Source organism: Myxocyprinus asiaticus, chromosome 8 (assembly GCF_019703515.2).
Source record: "Myxocyprinus asiaticus isolate MX2 ecotype Aquarium Trade chromosome 8, UBuf_Myxa_2, whole genome shotgun sequence".
Classification (NCBI taxonomy): Eukaryota; Metazoa; Chordata; class Actinopteri; order Cypriniformes; family Catostomidae; genus Myxocyprinus; species Myxocyprinus asiaticus.
The window spans coordinates 45,793,885-45,816,162 of record NC_059351.1 but is presented as its reverse complement, the minus strand read 5'-3'; the positions used below and the strand labels follow the sequence as shown (position 1 = coordinate 45,816,162).

Sequence of the window (22,278 nt, the reverse complement as noted above, 5' to 3'; positions counted from 1 at the left end):
TACATTTCTATTTTAAATTCACAATTGTTTTATATAGACTTGTTCTTTAGTCTATACAGTATTTAACACAATTACATCAGAAGTAACTGTAATTAAATTGCTGAAAAATTAAGAGTAATCCCTTACTTTTTCAATGAAAAACTAATTTAACTACAATAATTAATTACTTAGTAATGCATTACACCCAACACTGGTTATGACACTGCAAAGCTATTATGAAATCATAATTGGCCTCTGCTCTTAGTGTGCTTTACTCTGTATGCCCAGAGAGAACCTTTATACCACGGGATCTTGAAGAAAAAGTAAAGCATAGGAAATGCCAGTCAATGAAAGAATAGGCCTACTGCCGATTTAAAATGTCCAGTTCAATTCACATTGCTTTGTATCAGTAGTGTATAGCGTCACCTGTAAAGCATGTTCATTTTCTCAGACTTCTAAGCGGCTGTTGAAGACACAACGCGTTGTTGCGTTAAAAGCTAGACGCAGCGTGACAAAAGGAACATAACATTTGAAGTTCTTAGCTCGACATGGCGTCTTTAATACGAGACGGCATAACAGCAAGACACGGCAAAACGTTCAAAGACGTCAATCTACCGCATATTTACATAGACAAACAATTTTAAAAACAGCACAGGCAGACGTTGCACTGCGTCTAGACGTTCTGTGTGAACGTCACTTAACACTTAGATGCCTAATTTATACCCCCCAAAAGCTATTTAAATCCTTTGCTGAAAATGTTCCCCTCCTCTCAAATCTTCAAAAATGGCGCTTCCAGGTGAGTCCGCAATGACAAAGGGCCACGTGGCACACGAAAACTGAACACGTCATGCGTCAACCCTGGCGCGAGGCATAAACCACTGCTGCATCCAAATGTCCATACTTCCCTACTATATAGTACGCCAAATGAGTATAGTATGTCAGAATCCTCTGTATTCATAAAAGAGTAAGCAAGAAATACCAGATTACCTACTATGTATGGTGAAATTCTGAAGTGCGTGTTGACTGGACACTTAACTATCCCACAGTCCCTCGGGAGATGAAAAGACTTCATGTTCAAAATGCTGAATTTTATTTAAGAACGCCGGTGAACAGCAAGACGGATGCCTCTTTTCAACTGAAGCCTATGTGATATCCATACCAAGAAAGTTGTTCCTTGTGCTTAAACTGTGCTTGTTTAAAAAAAAAAAAAAACAGAGATTATTTTTGCGGTTGTTGTTATATTACGTCCTATACTTGGGTCAAGGGTCAGTGTCCGGAATCTATTACTTACCTGCGGCATACCTAAAGAACGTACTCTTTTACTGGCCGAGAAGTGCGTCCTTCACCAAATACAGTACATATTCAGACAGTATGTGATTTTGGACGCAGAGCACATCTCCTTTTGTTACACAGATGAGAGAAAGGCCATGTTCAGAAAGGAATACTAAGCCTATCTTCTTAATGAGTTCTGCGCAGTATACACTGTACACTTCTTACATTTATTTTAATAGTGAATGGTAAGTTTTTAAAAATAGTACGTTTCAAACAGTAGTAGGTATGCTACATTGTTGCCACATAACCTTAGCGAGTTATAAGTAAACTAGGGCCGTTTCTGGGCATATGGGGCCCTAAGCGAAATCCTACTTGGAGGACCCACATCCCGACCACAGCCTCCACCACCCCCAACCACCACAACGGGGCCCCTATAATTGTCTAATTGAGCTATAACAGCTGCCTGAGTCTTACTCTGAGCTTTTAGTATATTTAATATATATATATATATATATATATATATATATATATATATATATATATATTAATAAATAAATTATAAATACCGCTTATAGCTAGAAACAGCACTGATGTGAGCGGTGTCAAGTTATTTTCTTTGAAATATTTTTTTTTAAACTTAGGATAAGTAATGACATATTATGTGTATTTTTAGACGTTATAAATTAAACCAGGATCTCTTACAGTTAAAAACAACCGTGCTGATGACGAATGGGATTTAGGATAGAGGAATCGTGATTGCCATGGTAACAGTGGAATGTAGGAGTGGATGTCAGAGAGAGTAGAATAGTAAGGAAAATGTGTTAGTACTGCTACTGCTAATTAGTCCAGACATAGCCAAAGTCATACAGGTTTGGAATGACATGAGGGTGAATAAATTATACCTATAAATCTATAAACAATGTGTGCTCTGCGGCCAGTGTATGTGTGGTCTGTTTATACTGCACATAGACGAATGCATGACAACTGGGTATAAGAACAAGGATACATTTTATTGTGTTTTCCTCTAGGACAATGCAAGATACAATGTAAACATAAAAAGGTACAAAAACAAAACAAAAGTTAAAAAACATAACAAAAATGCTGAAAATTAAAAGCTGAAGCTGTAGACCACTTATCTTTAAAAGAAATGCATACAAAATGTAGATCTGGCTGAGCGCTGAATAATATCAATGCAAGGCTTTCTCTCAACATTTTTTTAAGGGCACACGTTTTAATGCATTTCTGATGACAAGGGGGAAATTCAAATATGCAACCAAACATACTTTATGTCCAGTGATCTGTAACAGAGAAGATTGCAGCCTCCCATTTAGTTTAAGAGCAGAGGAATGGTAATTAGATCAGACAGCCGCACAAAGACGGCAACAGAAAACAGTGAGAAATCAGATGTTCCTGCATGTTCCTTCTCTGCAATGGTTCTCATCAAAGTGTACACAAAAACATGGCCTGCTCACTCAAACCAACACTCTTGTATCTATGACATACTCGTAAATGCAAATTAACACGAAAACAAAAAAATAAAACGTACTGAAACTCCTACTAAGCACTTATAACGCAGTGCCACAAACGTACGACTTTCTCCACCCTAATTCACTCCTAAAATAGGCCTAATCTAGCACACATCCAGATTACATGAAATGCTAGTGTAACAGATTATGTATCTTAGTCTAGGTAGGCACCATATTGAATTTTACGTGAATGAAAAGGATGTTGTGAGGGACAGAACTAGTCCGTTCAGTAGGTTGCGCGCTACTATTTTTTTGTTTGGTCACTACATATTTACCATACTTCCATTTGTGTTATTTCATAGTCTTGATTCTACAATATGAAAATAGTGATAGTAAAGAACAAGTAGGTGTTGAAACTTTTGACTGGTATTGTATTTTCGATGTTTCGCCGGCTCAAAGGTCAACACCAAGGTACACAACAGTGCGACATTTTGAACACACTGTATAGGTGCATCCAAAATCGCATTCTTAAGCTAGCGGCAACACATCACATGCATTCGAAACGTCACTTCCGTCAGCTGAAAAACAGTGAATACTTCTATGTAGTAAAAAAAAAAAAACTTTAGTGTTCCATTCGGGACAGTTCTACGCTTTGAAAATTCACATGCCAGCTGGCTGAGCGCATAGTGCGTCATTTGGAACACAGCTTATGTCTATTCCTCACAGTCTCGTTTTCATTTGCGTCAAATTAAATATGCCGTCTACCCTAGATCTGATTTATCAAACTTTCTGTTAAATATTCGTGAATTCAATCATTCAACTAAACAACACACCTCAATCAATCATATTCATTCTTACAACTTTCATTAAACCCAACAATGCAACAATTCGACATTATATAGACGCCTGGGCAAATGAAGCCATTCGCAGACATAGATGATTCCTCTTGATGATGTTTATCTGTCTTGACACGCTGTGAGCCATTAGAGACACGATCAATCTATCTCCGCATATGGCATCAGCCCAACATCCGCAATCAGTGTGACATTTATATTCACTGCGTTCGTCCCGAGCATCTGTAATTAACCAAGTGTTCACGTAATGTGATTTCACAGCGAGCCCCTACTCCTGACAGTGCAGTGGGTGTGCTGGAGACGAGGAATCCTATTCTCTCTCAGATTCTGACAGCAACTTTTTAATTGTTGTAACGAGGTTTGCAACAGCACGCGATGGAACATCATAGTTGTTCTTGAGTCTCTGAACCTCAGCATGTGTGTAGCGAAGCACTAAGAAATGTTTTCAAAAACATTGGCCTCGGAAGGCCAGGCTGCATGCTTGAATTAAGTTGCAGACAGTTTTCCAACAGAAATAAGTTTCCAAAGATGCTACAGAGAATACTGTGACTCACCAGTGTTATTATGACTCTGCAATGCCATTGTGACATCATGCTGCTAGTATAAACTTCTCTGAAGTGCTAATTACGGCAAAGGTCTCTTTCCTTTCTAGGACACTTGTCCACTCTTTTCAGAGTGAATATTTCTTCAGAAGTCCAATTGAGCTGTTCAATCATATCTGACCTTACCTAGCTTGTTTCCTTTTTTAACCAAGCATTCCCTCTATTCATCTTCTCTCGCCACCATTTAAAAACTCCCTTACACAAACCACCTCAGAATACACCACACAAGCACACAAATTTACTCACGATCCTATTCTTCTTATTGGTCTTCTCTTCTGATTCTTGATCTTTATATATGTATATATACACTACCGGTCAAAAGTTTTGAAACACTTGACTGAAATATTTCTCATGATCTTAAAAATCACAACATAATTCCCATAGTTCCATTTATGTTATTCCATAGTTTTGATGACTTTACTATTATTCTAAAATGTGAAGAAAAAAAAATTATAATAAAGAATGAGTAAGTGTTTCAAAACTTTTGACCGGTAGTGTATATATACATATATATATATATATAAATCTTAAAACAATACTATGAAATGAAAACCGAGAAAAGGAAATGACAGCAACTGTCTAAAAGAGAACTTAAAAGTTGCTCTTTAAACAGGGAAAGCAAAAGGCAAAATTTCTCTAATAAATGGCATCTCTTGTCTAGGAAATCCAAGATAGTCCTTCATAAACCTCCTCATTTTCAACCAGTGTCAAATTCTCTTGGTTTTGGTACATGCATTCAACTGAATGCACTCAGAGGCTTTCGCAATATAAACACAGAAATTTGACTTTCAAAAGTCAGTTCAAATATGAATAAGTTCAGACTGGAAGAGTAAAGATTGTAATACACTCTACTTAGGATATGTAATGACATATTACGTGTGTTCATGTCATTTTTAGATGTTATAAATTAAACCAGGATCTATTACAGTTAAAAACGACCTTGCTGTTGACGAATGGGATTTAGGATAGAGAAGTCGTGTTTGCCATGGTAACAGTGGATGTAGGAGTGGATGTCAGAGAGACATGTCGATCGTTTGGCAGTGTGTGGTAGAGCAATAATATAGCTGCTGCTGCTGCTGCCATCTCAAAAACGTGACTGTGATTTGACAAGTTCAACTTACTGATCAGATATGCCCATGCTTCCTCATTATTTCCATTGGGATTTACCATGGAATGGTGGAGTCACTAAACCCCTTAAAAAAGTTCTGGTTCAGTGGGTAAAAGGTGTGAGTAGAAATCACTTTGAAGTCACGGTTGGGCGGTAAACTGTAGGGGTCCATCGATGGGAGGATTTTAACATTCAGTATAACATTTCAAAATATATTGGGTGATGTGATATGCTCACTTTGACGAGGATACAAAATACCTATGGGACAAAACCAGGCAATATTGAATACATTTTGAATTAATTCGATTCTTAATTGGTGAGATGAGTGTTTGTGTATTGCACATTTCCTCATTCCATCTGAGTAATGTCAAAAGTGAATAAAAGTGAGAGAAAAAATTAAATAACAGTAAAACAGTAAAAAAAATCATAAAAATTAAATAAATAAACAACATAAAACAAAGCTAGCAGATACAGAAATAATATGAAAAAGAACTAGTTTGACACTCAACAGTTCCCTTGTAAATGGTTTAGGCGTAAATGAAGATAAAAAGCATTGTGTTAATGGAGCTTTGCAGCATCCATCACAAGCGCTTTGCTGTAGTGAGCTGACACATTTCTATAATGCCTTCGTCAAAAGGAGAGCGAGAGTGCAATGGCTCATATTTCACTTTCAAATTGAAAAGTTAAAAAGTAAAAAAAAACAAAATTACCCGAATTGGAACTTTAAAATCCCATTACTGCTGTTTTTTTTAATGATAATCCATTCTAATAACACTCAGATCTTGTGCCATCAAATTTGGTCCATCACAATTATTTGAAATCCACATAACATGTAACTATAGAGACATGATTTTTTCCTCCAAATTCCATATTTGCAATTATAAAATGTATGAACTATTTAACTGTTAACAGACAGCAATATGATTCTCTTATTTTGGGTAGACTCTTTCCAATTATTAATGCTGGCTTTTGCTTGGTTTATAATTAGTGTGTAGTCTGGAAATGTAGTTGCTTTCATCTGTGGGAGTGATGAAATTAAACTAACATGAAATGATTAAGAAGAATCAGGCATTATATGTGGCTCAATAATGAGAAAGGAAGTGTCCATAGTTGCTAAAGGTGCAGCATTCAGCCTGGGGGGAAAACAGATTCCCAATAAAAAACAACTTGAAAAATAAAATGTTTAGCTGAATTCATTAAGAATAAATGTGCGGTTTTAAGACACATCTGCTGTAAATAACTGAGGCCCAAATCGGAGGCAAAAAATTACAGCTTGGTAGAAAAAAAGCTTGGAATACAGAAGCAGCCAATTTGTGTTACAAAGTTTAAAGAATTAAAAAAATTTTTTTTTTTTTTTTTTTTTTTTTTGGATAAAGCCTCCAATAACAATATAACATTGCAACATCTTTGCAGGACAGAAGTACTGACAAAACTATAAAATAATTTACAAAATATAAATATAAAAAGAATTATTATTTTTTAAAATAAATTATATGCTGATGAAGGACACTGCATCTTTAAACCAATGCATTTTTGCTTTTAAAAGCTTAAATGCATTGATTTACAACAAATGACCCACCTCAATCATCATTATTGTCCATGTGTGATCACACAACAACAAACGAACAAAACAAACAAGAAAAAATAAACAACTTTCTGCTTAATATAACTGCAATCTAGCAGGTAATTAATGTTTTAATTGTTTAACACTATAATACTGTCCAGCAGAAAACAAAATAACATAAAAGTAGAGTTAAACCCATTTAAGAGCTCATACTACTCATTAGAAAAATATTTCAGCAGTCTTGAACATCAGATGTTTGATGCAGTTTTCAATGAACATTATATGAGTAAATCGCATTTGAAGAGGGAAGTACTCAAAGCTCGGAAATCTATAAAGAAGACAATTCAAAGTTTGGACTATTGGACTAAGATTGCAAGAAATACTATTCTTTAAATGATAAAAGTAAAATCTTTGCTTTTAAACTGCTTATTGTGTGAACTTTAACTTTAAATTCAATACTGCCCAGCAATATCGTAATGTAGGAATTAACCTTGCATAATAATGCACTTTTCTTTGGGTTCAAAAAATCAAGTGCTTCCAGATAAAACAATTAGGTACACTGTATTTCTTTGTATCCATAAAATAAATACTAATTCTAAAACAAACTAGCAAACATGTCGGTTTTCTTCTTTGGTGCAATCACATTTTGGGCTCAATGTTACGTAACTACTTCCCTGGGATAAAATGCAGAAAAAAAAAAACGTCATATTTTCCAGTCCTGATTTATGAATTATCGCTGCAATCACAGCCGATATAGCACACATAGAGCAGCAAAATCTAAAGTCTTGTCATCTTAAGCCGTTTACCCTCATGATATTACCAGAAACCATAGGACCAGATGCACTTTGTAAACTAAACTTGGGCATAAACCCAGTAATGAGGTGGGGAATGAGGTGGTCTATGCACAACCGCATGTTGCTTTCACAGACTGTTCCTTAAACATGTTTTATTAATTTTGGACTGCCGAGGATTTAAAGAATGGGAAAGACAAAGAGACGTAAATAATCATGACCTGCAACTGTTTGGATGTGTTAGGATGTTACAAGAAAGCAGAAATACATCTCTAAGGAAAATATAAAACATTAAACATAAAAAAGACAATCAAAGTTTTGCTTGGTTTCACTCAATAGAGTGCACTCAATAGCAGATAACATTTGATATTGTTGGTATTTCTGTACAGATTTCTGTTTCTTGTTTCTGAGTGCAAAAGATTAGATTTGCACTTATTCTTACGCACCTATTCTGAAATTATCTTTTTAACATTGTAACAAAATAGGTTTGGTGATTTCTGCACTCATAGGGCTATGGCACTAAGTTGAAGTTTGGTTTTAATGTTGGTTCACTGGTGTTTGACTGATTCCTCTTTTCAGTGAATGATGGAAAAAGGCACCCATTTGGCATAAAATTACGGCAGGTATTTTGCTAGACATTCACCTGCATTACTTAATGTAAACCCCTTTTTTAAAAGCTCTGTCCCTCTCATTTTAAACCAAAAGCACAGTCCTCCAGACAATTCTTCTTTATACATTTTGATTACAATTGTGTATGTTTAGAGCATTTCTGCGGAATTATTTTTTCCTCTCCAGGTAGTTAGATGGTACCCAGCCTTTACGTCCATGTAAGCCATCTACAATTTGGCAGTACCACCATCCATTTGGATTCTTTTCTAAAACTTCAAGACTAGTGCCCTCTGAGAAACCCATGGTCTCTTCATCCCCACGGTAATCAGCAATTGAAATGTAAACCTCTCGAAGGTTGTTGTGAATGAGGTGAGTCTTCTCAATGGGCTTGGGTTTTACTGTAGAGACAGGAATGCCATTTCTCTGAGCAATCAAGAGGCTTTGACTTCCAACGGGTGCTGTAATGGTGGTTCCAGCCCTCACTCGCACATCGTTTGCTGGCTGTAGCCGAACAGCAGTGAAGGATGAGTTTCGTCGAACACCACCTCCAGACCTCAAGTGGTCACCTGCACCCAGCGATTCATTTCTTCTCAAAGATCCAGAATGGATGTTTGCATCCTTCAAAGGCTGTGGTGGAGATGCAAAGACAGACTGCGGTCGCACTGCTGCCTGACGAACGCCATTTCTCATCCGTACGCCAGAGCCATTCAGCATTGCAGTTGGTTTCCCAAAGCCCCCGGGTGGTTTGGATGGGATTGGTGGACTAGGGTTGCTCAAGCTCCTCAGGTTCTGCTGATTGAGGTTGTTGAGGGCCTGAACTCGCTGCTCGTTCTTCTCAAGGCTGTTGGACTTGTTGGTGCCACTGAGATCAACAGTAGTGCAATCACGGACCTCTTGAACACCTACATCATGGGTATGTGAGACTGGCTTCAGGTAGAAAGTAGGTACCCAACCCTCTTCTTCACCCCAACGGACAAACCACCATCCACTTTCCTGCTTTTCCAGCACCTCCACCTCGACGCCAGCTGGGAAGCTGAGCTCTGACTCCTGGGCTCGTTCATAGGCATCTGTGGTTCTGTAGAATGCACTTTCGTGGTCTGATTCCCCACCACGGCTGCCCTTGGAATATACGCTTGAAAGATCCGAAGTGCTCCTCGTGGAGATGGAGTCCTCAGAGGACACAATTGAAGCCGTTTCGGAATCCTCGCCACTACGTACCGCACCGACCACACCTTGCCGGAAACTGCCGGTGGGACGCAGCTGCCGGCGTAGGCTGCTAATGTCCATTCTTTCAGGACTTTGTGGCTCTGACTTTGTAAGAAGTGGTTTGGGTCGCACTACTGGTTTGGGCCTTGCCAAGGGACTCTGACCGATCCGAATTTCTACGTCTTTACGCATGACGGGTTCTCTTTTGGGATTGCGACCTGATTCCTCTGATGACGACCTGGGACTATGTCTCTCGGCCCGACCAAGAGAATGACTTCGGCTTATATCCGGGGGTACCTTGTGGAGTGGCCTCCCTGCTCCAGGAGAGGAAGAGGAGCTGAGAGGTTTGCGACCCAAAGTGAGACTCCTTGGGGTGTCCGAGTCGCAACCACTGGAGTTTCTAGGAGAGGTGAAGTCATTGGAGGAGAATCTGAAGCCTTCATTCTCGTAAATCACCTCCTCCTTATTGACATTTTCCAATGAGTTTCTTTTCCTCAAAGGAGAGGTCATCACCTTTAATAAAGGTGATGCTTTGCCGGCCTGTGCGATTCTCTCGGCAGCCAATGGATTGCTTTTGATTTCAAATTTTCGAGGTTCTGGTTTTGGAGTACTTTTAGAGTCCAAATCATCAAAGCCAAGGGCAGGAACATCATATTCCGGTTCTTCGTAGACATGCTGACTGGGGGACTCTGGCGCTTTGGAGGCTGAGCCACCCAGAGAAGGTGATTCCTCAGAATCCTTTTTAACTGGCGGAGCAGGGGGTGGAACTTTGGGGCGGGTGAGTGTGCTGGTTCGCCGGCTCAGGTTGGGCTTCTTGCGTTTATCAATGTAGGAGCAGGGTGCCCAACCCTCCATATCCCCGATCTGGACATACCACCATCCACCAGAATTTTTCTCTATGACCTGGAGACCACACCATACAAACTTATTGTAACGGAATATTTTATTACACAGTGGAGTACAAAAGCCTGAAAAAATGCTTAGAAATGCATCTTTTTTTCCATTCAATGAAAGTGAATTGTGACTGAGGCTAACATTCTGCTTAGCATCTCCTTTTGTGTTCCACGAAAGAAAGTCAAGCAGGTTTTAAAAAATGTAAGATTAAATTATGAAAAAATTATTAAATTATGGCAAAAGTTAATATATTTAGTTTTTAAATACATAAAAAAAAAAAAAAATGGTAGTTTAACACCAGTTCGGTGGCATACATTGGCACAGCACATAGCACTGCCATAGTTTGCAGTACTACTAAATCACGGTCACAGCTCAGAGAAAACAGAATACGTGAAGACTTACATCAGCCTTTTGTCCTCCACGGAAGCTGATGCCATCTGAGATGCTGGATTGAAACTCTGCTATGGTGTAGTACTCGGCTTCCACAGTAGGGGGCTCTGGAGGTTTGGGCAACTGGAAAGCCTTGCGCATTGGAGGCAAAGGCAGTATTATCTAATAAATATATACTGCTCTGTATGAATTAAAATAATAATAAATTGGCCCTCATAACTTACCAGATTTGTCTCTCTTCGAGGAGGAGGTTTTTGCCTAAGGTTTGGAGAGCCTGCCAATTAAACAAAACATATTTATAAACTTTCTCTCAGCTCAAGACAGTAAACATTATATACATTCTTAGTTTAATAAAATTTAGGATTTTGAAATTTGGAAACAAATAGTTTTGTTATGCACATTTCACAATTTTAGCCCCAGTTTTTTTCACACACAAATCTTCAAGGCAGGTAACCATAACCAGTTTCGGCACAAAATGATACACAAAAGACAAAGATGGCAGTCTGATCAGGACACAATATGACAGTTATTTGAAAAGAATTGGTCACTTTTTGTGTGCTTTCACTTGGTGACTTATTTTTTTGTGATCGCACGCTCTTTGACAGGGTGGAAAATCTTGCAATTTGAATAACCTCGTAAGTATCAAATAGTCATATAGTGTGTGCACCTCTTGTGTTGACAACAGAATTCAACAGAAAAGTCAACAGAATTACAAGAAAGCAGTTAAGCGATTAAGGAATTGTATCATTTGTAGCTTATACCTGCCATTGTTTTAATAAGTAAGCAGACATTTCAAACAGCAGTAAGTTACTGAGTGACAATGACAGTCAGTGTTACTAGTCATTATTTTGGTAAACAACACCCACACAAAATGCTAGGAATAATTTACCTATGGCTTCAAATCCTATATGCAAAATAACAGGAATGTAAAAAAGTATAAAAAAAATATATATTGTTATAATGTATTTTCAAATATCATAAATAATTACACTATAATATGGAAGAAAAATTAATTATATAAAATAAATATTAGAACAATGATAATTTAATTTAATGATACATTCTTCTGTAATTCAGGTGCACTTTAAATGCTTTCAAATAAAGTGAAGAAAAAAACTTACAAGTCATACACAGGTTACGATTGTATTGGATTGTGATGCATTCTGATCATGTAGATGCTGATTATTTTTAGTTCATGTCCTAACATACACTCACCTATCTCGACTCTGTGTGGTGCCACCCGGGCTATAGCAGGTGACCCCGACTCTGCCCTACTCTTGTTCTCCTGCAGGGCGACACTAGATCCAGACCCCATTCCCAGCCCAGTGCTGACTGCGGGTGCCACTCCAGCCTCTGGAGCAAATGGGATGGGCAGACTGATCTCACTCTTGGAGATGTGGCGCTCAGGGGTGGTGGGCTCTCCATCGGTCTGAATGTCCTTCTCGCTGACGGCCTTCTTGTTGAGGAGGTTACTGATCTCCATTATGTTTCCGATGATCTCCACAGGGCCAGTCAGAGTCTTCTTCCTTGGGGAAAGGTCATCTTTGAGTTTCTTCAGGTATGAAGCTGGGGCCCAGCCCTCCTTGCCCTGATACCTGCAATACATTCAAACAGTAGCACAATTTTTTATTATGCAAAAATATCAATCATTGACATACATGTCAAAAATAATAATAAACAATTGTTAAAGGGGTTATGACTTGAGAAATCACATTTTCTTTGATCTTTTGACATATAAAAGGTCATTGTACTATAAAAACATACTGTAAGTTTCAGAACTCGAAACTTCCTCCTCACTGCAAAAAGAGCATTTGTTGAAACAAAGCTGTAAAAACAACTTGTTCTCTACTTCCTCCACTTTGTGATGTCACAGTGTAGCAGACATTTGCATCTGACTGCCTCCACAACAAGCCTATCCCAGCTGTCTCAGGCTGAAGACAGGGAAAAACCCTGGGCAGGTGGTCAGTCCATCATAGGGCAACACACACAGACATACATTAGGGTCTCCAATATCTTGGAGCACCCCACGCGAACACGGGAGAACATGAAATCTCCACACAGAAAGGCCCAGTTGAGCCAGGACTTGAACCAAGGACCTTCTTGCAGCCAGGCAACAGTGCTACCCACTGAGCCACCATGCCTTTACAGTGACATAGTGGGTGTTGCATGAAGCCTCGGAGAAAGGAAAGTGTCCAAACTTAAGAGGAATCTGACATCCTCGTGGTGAGATGGGACTTTTTGAAAAATGGGGAGTGTCCAAAGGAATAGTCCAGGATGTGGGCGGGGTCCGGCGGCTTCTGTGATAGCCTGTCTTCCCCGGGGCCGTGGCGAGTGTGAGGGGAAGGCCACCCGGCTTCCTAGCCCATCGGCCGCGACCCGTGCTCCAATACCTTGACGTTGCATCTAATTTGCGCTGGGGGTCCGGGTGCGGGTCCGGCAAAATATCTAACTCGGTTGGTACCCTCCCCTCTCTGCTCCTGGACCTGCGAGGACACCAGTGTGTACACACAAGGAAATAGAAGCCGGCTTCCCGAGTAGAGGCGCGCTCTGCATTTTAATGGCAGCGATCAGCGAAGTTGCACCTTGAATTGACCATAATTCAAGGCACCTTTGTAAAATGGACATATTTTCATGACGTGTTTATACATATGAAACCTTGTTTATTAGCAAACTATGCAAGGAGAATCAAATGCATTTATAAGAAAGTCTGATTAATTTTAGTGAACCAGTTTGTTCAGATGATTGAGATCCAAAAAAAAAAAAAAAACAATGTCCTTCCTTTTACTATATGATCTTAGGTTCATAATAGCCAAAAATAAAAAATAAAAATATTTTTAAGATTTCAATTTCATAACAAATTTTAAATTGAACTGTGTGATTTTTGACAAAATGAAATTAGTCAAACTTAAAATATAAAATAATTTCTTTTAACTTAATTTTGTTAAAGATTACTCAATTTAGTTTACATCTGATGTGCATTTATTTGAGTTCATTTGGTTTTACAAATGTTTTTTAAACTTTATACATAACTTCATTCCTTAAACATAAATATTTATACATTTTAAAACTCAAGAAAACTACTTGGGGACAGACTAATTAAATAATATGTTAAACCTGCACACATTTATTTTATTATTCTGAATTTATTTTTCAATTTCATAACAAAATTCCATCAAATTAAACTGATTAATCTTTATAATAAATAAATACATACATAAATAAAACATTATGAAAAATGTACGAACAAATTATGAAATAAAATTGTGAAAAAGTTATTCAATTTAAATGTGCTCGTAAAAATTTCTTTCGAGTGTATTGATGTTATTGCTTGATTGAATTATTTGCTACACATACAATAGATTCCATGTCAAACAAGGAGTAAACAATCATAAATATAATATGTTTTATTTCTTGTATGATGGCCAGAAATGTGTTTTTCAGTCAATGATCACATGTCCAGGAATTTTCCAGGAACAAAGTGGCAACCCTACTTGTGAGTCTGGCTGAAGGACGGCCCTAAGAGGCGGGGCAACGATGACAAGAGGGAGGGGCGGGTTGTTCCTCCACACACAATATTGTTTAAAAGAATATTCTGGATTCAGTTTAAGTTAAGCTCTTTTGATATAATTTGTGACATGCTGTTAATTACCACAGAAAATAACTTCGACTGGTCTCTCAGTTTGTAAAACAAGCAAAAAATGTGTTTACAGTAAAGCACTCAGAATGGAAGTCTAGGTGGAAAAGCATTCCAGAGGGTTTAAAAGATTAAATGTGCTCGTATTTTTGCTACAGCACTTTTATTAATTCCTCTGTACAAAAAAAAAAAAAAAAAATCGACCTTTTATTGGTGGCACTACTGTAGGCGGATGAACTTCTGGTTATATATATTACTTAATTCCAGTAGGTGGATTTTTCTCCATGTAAACAGTCCCTTTCTGGTATCTTTGCATGTATGGTGCGAAAGTTAATGGGTCTACTAGCTTCATGTGGTCATGACTACAGTTAACAATATCATCACCCTAGTCTAATGTTATAATGTATAATGTTTAAGTCTTTGTGGCTATTATTTCAGAACAGAGTCTAGATACAGTCTTTTCACATTTATCCAGGTGGGATGCATTGTCCAATCATCTTCCACTGTACGTGTATTATAGTAAACACGATTTTGCTTGTTTTTACAAACTGATGTTTGAGCTGAAATGATTTTCTTTTGTAAAATGTCTCAGATGCTGTCGATAGAGCTGTTAAAGAAGAGATTCATTACATCAACATGACAATAAATGAGCCATGCTTTTTCAATTAAATCTGTGAATGTCTGAACTCTGCTATTCTCCTTCTGACCGCCAGAGGTTAGCACAATCTATGTTTTAAGTTTGATCTCTCCCTTTCAACTACTGTACATGAACGTGTTTACAAGAGCAGTTCCAGTGCTCCTAACACAGAGACAGTTTCTGCACCCATATAGACTAACGGCAACAAATTAGAATGTGAAAGAGAGAAACAATAGCTGCACACAATGCCAAGATATTAAGAACTGAGTCATGTTTTACCCCAAAGTCAAAAGAACTGGGGTGACTGAGAATTCTCATTAGCCTAATGTAGTGTTTAAAAATATTAATGATTTAAATAGTAAAGTACACGTGTAAAGTACAATTTTTACTATACATGATAGTATCTGCTTTAAATCTGAATTACATTTATGCTGATTTTAATAATACAAAATAATAATTGTTTTCAGACAGGATGATTTAAATGTATTAGCCTACAAAAAATTCTAAATGGCCTTAAAATAGGCTACATTTTCTATATGAAAACTGTGATTTTAGGGTGAAACGTGACCTAGACATTTATTTGACAGATTTCACCCTATAGTTAAAAAAATAAACTGCATAAACTGCACTGTTTGTAGCAATACAGACCAATTGAGAGTGTCCCAAGTCATCAAAACAAAGACATAATACAGCTTCTGTACTATGACACTTCACTGACTTCCCAGATTTTATTCAGCAATATCACCAGACGTATTGCTAAATGAGGGAGGATTGAAGGGTTAGTAGGTTTATATCATGTTCATTATGATGAGAAATGAGTAAACACAGGATTTCCATAATATACCAACTAAAATTTTGAGGAACCTTATTTATTACCTGATGTACCACCATCCCTCCAGGTTCTTCTGGATCACCTCCACGGTTACTCCTTTCTCGAACCCGATCTCATCCTTCCCCTGACTGGCATAAGCTTGAACAGTGACATATTTCTCCTCTAAACACAGACAGAAAATGGAAAGAGTTTGAGGAAGAATTCCTTCATTGTTCTCATAATGTATTTGGGCCTTTGCCTCTTTTGTGGTCTAATCGGTTGACAAATGGATTCAACTGTTTCCTTACAAACTTTTCAAACGTAGGAATTTTAGGCCAAACTGTGACTTTCTTTGGAAAAAAACAAAGAAAATGCAAAACCTCAAAGTTTATAATAAATACCTTCCAAAACTCATCCCTTCACCACAGTAATAATAACAACACTCATCTCACAATTCATCATTAATAATATCTTTTATTCTAAACAACCTCTAGGAGACTGTGGGCCTTTTGTAAGCCAGAGAAATTCAACCACATAACCCAAGAATTATGGGTCTCTCCCCTCTGGTTTTAGTTTTATTCTAAGGGAAAGACTTCGTAGGATGCATCTCACCACAACATGTACAGGTCACATTTCACCCCTAAAGTCAAAAGAAAAATTATGTAATGAAATGCTGTATTTTTTTAACTGCATTAAAATATGGTAATCATGGTAATATTTTTTTTTTTTTTTACATCTGCATAGATTAAATGCAGGACAAACACCATGATGTATAAATATTGTAAAATTTTAATATTATATTTACTGCATTTGTATGCAATATTTTCTATAGGCAAAATATAAAATATGAGTTATTTCTTTCTTTTGATTTTGGGGTAAAATTTGATGCAGACATGTTCTTGACAGGTTTCCGTGCGATTCACCCAGTAAGAGAAACAACTGATCAGGGACCCGCTTTTAATACCATTATTCATTTTTAGCTTTGAAGACTCATGAGGCCTTATAAAGTATTTTTCTTCCCCCAAATCACACATAATTCATTATTTAACATTGTTTACATATTACATGTCTATGTTTGCATCTGCTTATCTAACTCTGATGTCAGTCCCTCTGCGACAGAGTTTACAGGCTGCTCACAGCAATGCCATAAATTTAGATTTAGTTACAGAGCAAGGCAGAGAAAGAAACAGTGTTGATAAAAGACATTATTAGAGGGAGAAGTGTTGAAACAGAAAAAAACAACATGAAGAGAGATGAATATCCTACTTCTCGTTTTCCTAAGCTATGAATAACACATTCTGTCAAAAAACAGATGAGATGAGGTCAGGGCAGTTAGTCATTCTGTTTCGTAACATTTCTATCAACACTAAATACTTTCCTGGCAGCAGACACGCATTGAAATCTACTAACTAAACATACAACTACACGGCAAAAAAAAATAAAAAATACCCTGATCAGATCATGAACTTCTGACCTAAATCTGTTTATAAACTGTTTATAAAACTTATAAAAGCTTGTCTTGGAGCATAAAACATTTTTTATTTTTTATTTCTCCAAACAACCTAGCAAAAAAATTTGTCAAAACAAAAAAAAACAAAAAATATTGTTACAAAACACAATCTTTGTGTCCATTCAATTTACTCGTCATCATTTCTGTCAATTGTACTTGAGTTTCAAATAATTAATAATGAAATTCAAAGTGGATGAATAAGTGCTATGAACTTACTACTGAAGGTTTTAACTTTGGCACCACTTTGACTTTGAGCCTTACCTAATGAAAAGAACTTAACTGTGGCAATATTTTTGTATAATGATATTACGTGGCTCCTTGTGCATATCGCGGCAGTTTCGAGGTGAATTGTCCACTTAGTGGCGCTAAAAGCAAGTAGAATTTTCTCTCAAACAGATGAGGTTTTTAAGGGCAGTGCTCTATCGAGTTTTAAATCAACAAAACTTACCTCCCTACCCTAAACCTTAAACCTAAAACCAGGGTGCGAATTATGGGGGGATTTGACCCCCCAATAAAGGCTTGAACCCCCCACCAAAAGAAGGCGTAGAATGTACTCATAATATGAAGCTTTAATTGTAAATATGTACATTTCTATAGCTCTGCTTCATTTTAAGTTGTAATCCGGGTCATACCATTGACATTGCCTTAGCAGTTCAAGAGAATGCGTGTGAAAAACAAATGCTCGTTCAGGGACACACAATCATTCCGTTCCCGCCACTGCCTGCCAGGAGGTGGTGGCCGTTCCTGCCACTGCCTTTGCCTCTGCAGTGCTGCCAACCTTCCGGAAGAGGAGGAGGCCGTTCCCCTGCCGCTGCCAGCTCGGCCACAGAGGCCATTCCCCTGCCGCTAACAATGTCCTCGGCCACGGAGGCCGTTCCCCTGCCGCTGCCATCATCCTCGACCATGGAGGTCATTCCCCTACCACTGCCCGCACTGCCATCTGTTGAGATCGGTATGCCAGTTGAGTTTACCATCTCTCACCTGGCTACCATCCTCCTCTGTGTCTGGGCAGCGTTAGTGACTAAACTCTCCCCTGCGGCTGCCGTTGACCCCGTGTTTTTACCTGTCTTGGATATTCCACCGTGTTTGTTATTTGCTTGTTAGTTTTCCAAGATTATTAGTTTTAAGTGTCTTTGAAACTGTTACTACTTCAGACCTGTTTTGAAGATTGCATTTTGTGTTTATGGAGAAACAATTCTTATGAAACTACTGGCCGCTCTTTGTCTCTGAAACAGCCATGGTTTTCTCTGACTCAGTTTATATAGAGTAAAAAATAAATAAATAAAAGCAGTCACACAAAGCACCCACTGACCCACTTCCACACTTTCCACTGTAAGTTTCAATGACTTCTCCAAAGATGCAGAGTAAAGTAAGTGAGAAATAATGTGGGAGAGGCAGCACAGAGTTACCGTTACAGTGCCACATTCGATCCAAAACTAGAATATTTCTCCCAATCTACATGAACTTTACCATGGTAACCACAGTTTCTGTCAAAGTTACCCATAACTGAATTTAAACAAATCCCTCAACCTAAGTATGAAACCTAAGTATGAAACTTCAGTTCGTAATTTGTCCTGTACCAGTTGTGCTACATACATTATTGGTACCTCAAATCAAGTGGCTTGTTGAGTTGAGGTGTGTTACTGTATGACTTTAAGCAGTCTGATCTATTAAATGGGTAAAACAAATACCTTAGACGTACCATATCTAGTGAATAGACTATCATAGAGACATGGGGGTGGGCTCTTTGGACTTGGGCCAGTAAACAACCACCTAGAAACCACCCAGAACACCCTAGCCATGACCTAGAAACCATACAGCAATGCACTAACAACCACTCAGAAGAGCTCAGCACCCTACCATTTGCTCCTAACAATTCCAGATCTAGTTCTAACATGCTCTACTAAGAGCAGTTAGTATGTTAGCACACTCCAATAGCAGAACAGATGGAAAACTAAAGGAACTTTTCATGGAGGTCCATGCCATGACTCGATATGGAACGAAAGTTATCCATGGATACTCTTTACCATACAAACATTCAATCCCACAATGATTCAGACATAGTCTTCATCTCAGGTCAGGCACTGTCTGGGTGTTTAGAACCAAACGCTTTGATTCTTAAAGGTCAAACCTTATGTACTGTATGATTCCACTCGTGTTTAAGCTTACAAATCAGCCACCGTTTATGGAAATAATTAGTCATGCAGTCAAGCTGTAGTATGCCAAATGTGACCATTGGATTCAGAATTCTCTTAAACAAAACCAACACCCTTTAAGTCAAGCTAACCAATGTAGGATACCTCAAGCAACCAGTGACCAGCCTTCAACCAACTACAGATTCCAAAATGTAGTGTAACAGACAAATTTTGTGGCCACAGTTAAGATCTACAAGAAATGTTGGCCCACACAATTGGAGTCAAGACCAGAACAAAGCCAGGCACAGACTTCCTATCGAAGCACAGGTGCTGAGCAAGACCTAACTCCAAGACCAAGACCCAGACAAAGACCACCTTATTGAAAAGACCAGCATATGCTGTGTTTTGGATGCCGATTTCCAGCATAACATGCTGGTGTACCAAACAGGTTTCTTAGATTGCTTAACCAACAAAAGTTCCTTGGTCCCAAGAGTCCCAATAGTTTTCTTGCAGGTGACCTAGACCAGCACCAAACCAGCACTAAACAGCCTGAACCAGCCCTAAAATTCATGCTGGTCTAAGCTGGTCTTTTCAGACCACGTTTATGTGGTCCCGAGAGGACTCAAGACCACAAGATCAAGACTGCAACTCTGGAAACTAATGCCACACAGAAGGTTTCAGACAACTAGATATCAGTCTACAACATTTTAGTATTATGATTAAAATTAAAATTTGTCTTCAATCTGGGAAACAATGTAATAACACTTAGCATTTCAGGTTTTCTCTGTCTAAAACGAATCAAATCTAATCTAATTTTGAATTCATACACACATTTGCACGTACGCACAAATAGAGACATAAAGCAAGCAAAGTGTAATGAAGATTTTACAGTGGGGAGCAAATGAAACAATGGAGGCCACACAGCATACTTTGGGAGACGGATCCAAAAGTTGGATCCAGATGGAGAGTTTAGATGACTAAAAACGTACACTGCAAAAGGGAGTGTATTTATGCAAAGTGTAAAAGATAGGTGCTGTGTAAAACGCATCATGCAGATTGGTCACACATGTGATCAGTCTATGCAGGCGTGTTTGCATGTGTTTTCACCTCGACTCTGTTGGCGGTTGACTATTCCCCCTAGTGTCCATCTGCGGTCCAGCCTCTTCAGATGAGCCTTACGTCTCTTAGTAACTGACACAGGTGAATGACCACAGCAGAAAGTGAACACAGACATGACAAACTCAACATAAACATAAACTGAAGAGAACTGGTGGTATTAGTGATGAAGACTCATTATTACATGGAAGAAAGGTTTATAGTTGGTTAGGAGGGTTCCTGGCTTGCACACTGACAGCAAAGCAATGGAGTTTGATTAATATACATGTTATTGGATTTTAGTACCACACATTGCGGCATGTGACGGTAAAGTATGTACATTTTATAGCGCTTATAAAATATTTACCCCATTGGACCATTTTCACTTTTTATTGTGTTACATAATGGAAACTTCATGTATCATTCATCAACACATAGTACACAAGGGTTTTAAAGGTAAAGAACAATTTAACTACTAAGAAGTAGATGATAGGTTCAAATATAGTTCAACCTGAAAGAGCTTCAGTGTCCAACTAACCACCTTACCAAAAAGAAAAAAGGTGTTGTGCCCAGATGGGTAACTACTGTAAATTACCCATTAGGGATCAATAAACAGTGTATATGTAGGTAGGTCAGTAGGCTTTGATTTTTCTAAGCCAAATACATTGGCAAAATTTGGCTGACAATTTCTAATCTTCTTTATAACTTTTATTCAACTTCTCAATCAAATATAGATTTCAAGAGTGCTGTTTTCGACAAATCATGAAAGTTGACTGAGGTTTGGGTAGTGTTTTTCCACAAATAGTGCAGACAACAGCATGGGTAGAAAGCAAAATATTTCAAAATGAGATTTCTTTGCAGTGAGATAACAGGTTTTTATGCAATGTCTAGTTTTGAGATGTTATGAATTACACCATATATACACGTGTAACCTTAGAGTAAAATTTCATATGTATGTATAAACTGGGAGATATTCTTTCTTTCTTGCTACTGCTTGTCTGTATGGTTTGAAAGATGTGTGGAAACATGTCATGAATATGCATTCACCTGTATGTACTGTATGTGTAGGTGAACACTTTTGTCTATGTCTATTGATATGTGTAATGACATCCCAGTACAGAGCTTGTCATAACAGATTAAACAATCCATGCGAGCATGTGTGTAAAATTCTCTCATCATTTACTCTTTCTTTCTTCAGCATTTAAAGAGAAACTGAAAAATTTCTCAGCTCAGCAGGTCCTTAAAATGCAAGTGGATGGTGATCAGACTTTTGAAGTTCCAAAAATCAAAGACAATCAGCATAAACGTCATCGATACAACTCCAGCGGTTAAATTAATGTCTTCTAAAACAACACGATTGCTTTTGGTGTGAAAAAGATCAATATTTAAGTACTTTTAACAGTAAATATTGTTTTTGTTTTTCACACAAAAAGCGATCGCATCGCTTTAGAAGACATTAATTTAACCGATGGAGTCGTATGGATGACGTTTATACTGACTGTCAGTGATTTTTGGAGCTCCAAAATCTAATCACCATCCACTTGCATTTTAAGGACCCACTGAGCAAAGATATTTTTAGTTTTTTCTTTAAATGTGTTCTGCTGAAGAAAGAAAGTCATACACACCTGAGATATCATGAGGGTGAGTAAATGATGCGAGAATTTAAATTTTTGGTTGAACTACCCCTTTAACAAGAGCAACTATCTGTTAACAGTGTTCTT

General features: G+C 37.9%; 1 protein-coding gene across 3 annotated transcripts in view; it reads right to left on the bottom strand.

Moving 5' to 3' along the window:
- Positions 1-2,240: 2,240 nt before the first annotated feature.
- The window catches only part of LOC127445307 (SH3 and PX domain-containing protein 2A-like), a 140,438-nt gene continuing 120,400 nt past the window's right edge, over positions 2,241-22,278 (bottom strand). For 2 of the 3 annotated variants that reach the window (XM_051705292.1, XM_051705293.1), the window contains 6 exons: positions 20,570-20,653; positions 15,883-16,000; positions 11,951-12,330; positions 10,960-11,009; positions 10,748-10,867; positions 2,241-10,354 (listed from right to left, as the gene is read on the bottom strand). In XM_051705292.1, coding sequence (XP_051561252.1) covers positions 8,414-10,354; positions 10,748-10,867; positions 10,960-11,009; positions 11,951-12,330; positions 15,883-16,000; positions 20,570-20,653 — 2,693 coding nt within the window. In that variant the 3' untranslated portion in view covers positions 2,241-8,413. The remainder of the gene's footprint in view (positions 10,355-10,747; positions 10,868-10,959; positions 11,010-11,950; positions 12,331-15,882; positions 16,001-20,569; positions 20,654-22,278) is intronic. The other variant, XM_051705294.1, reaches the window with a different exon arrangement.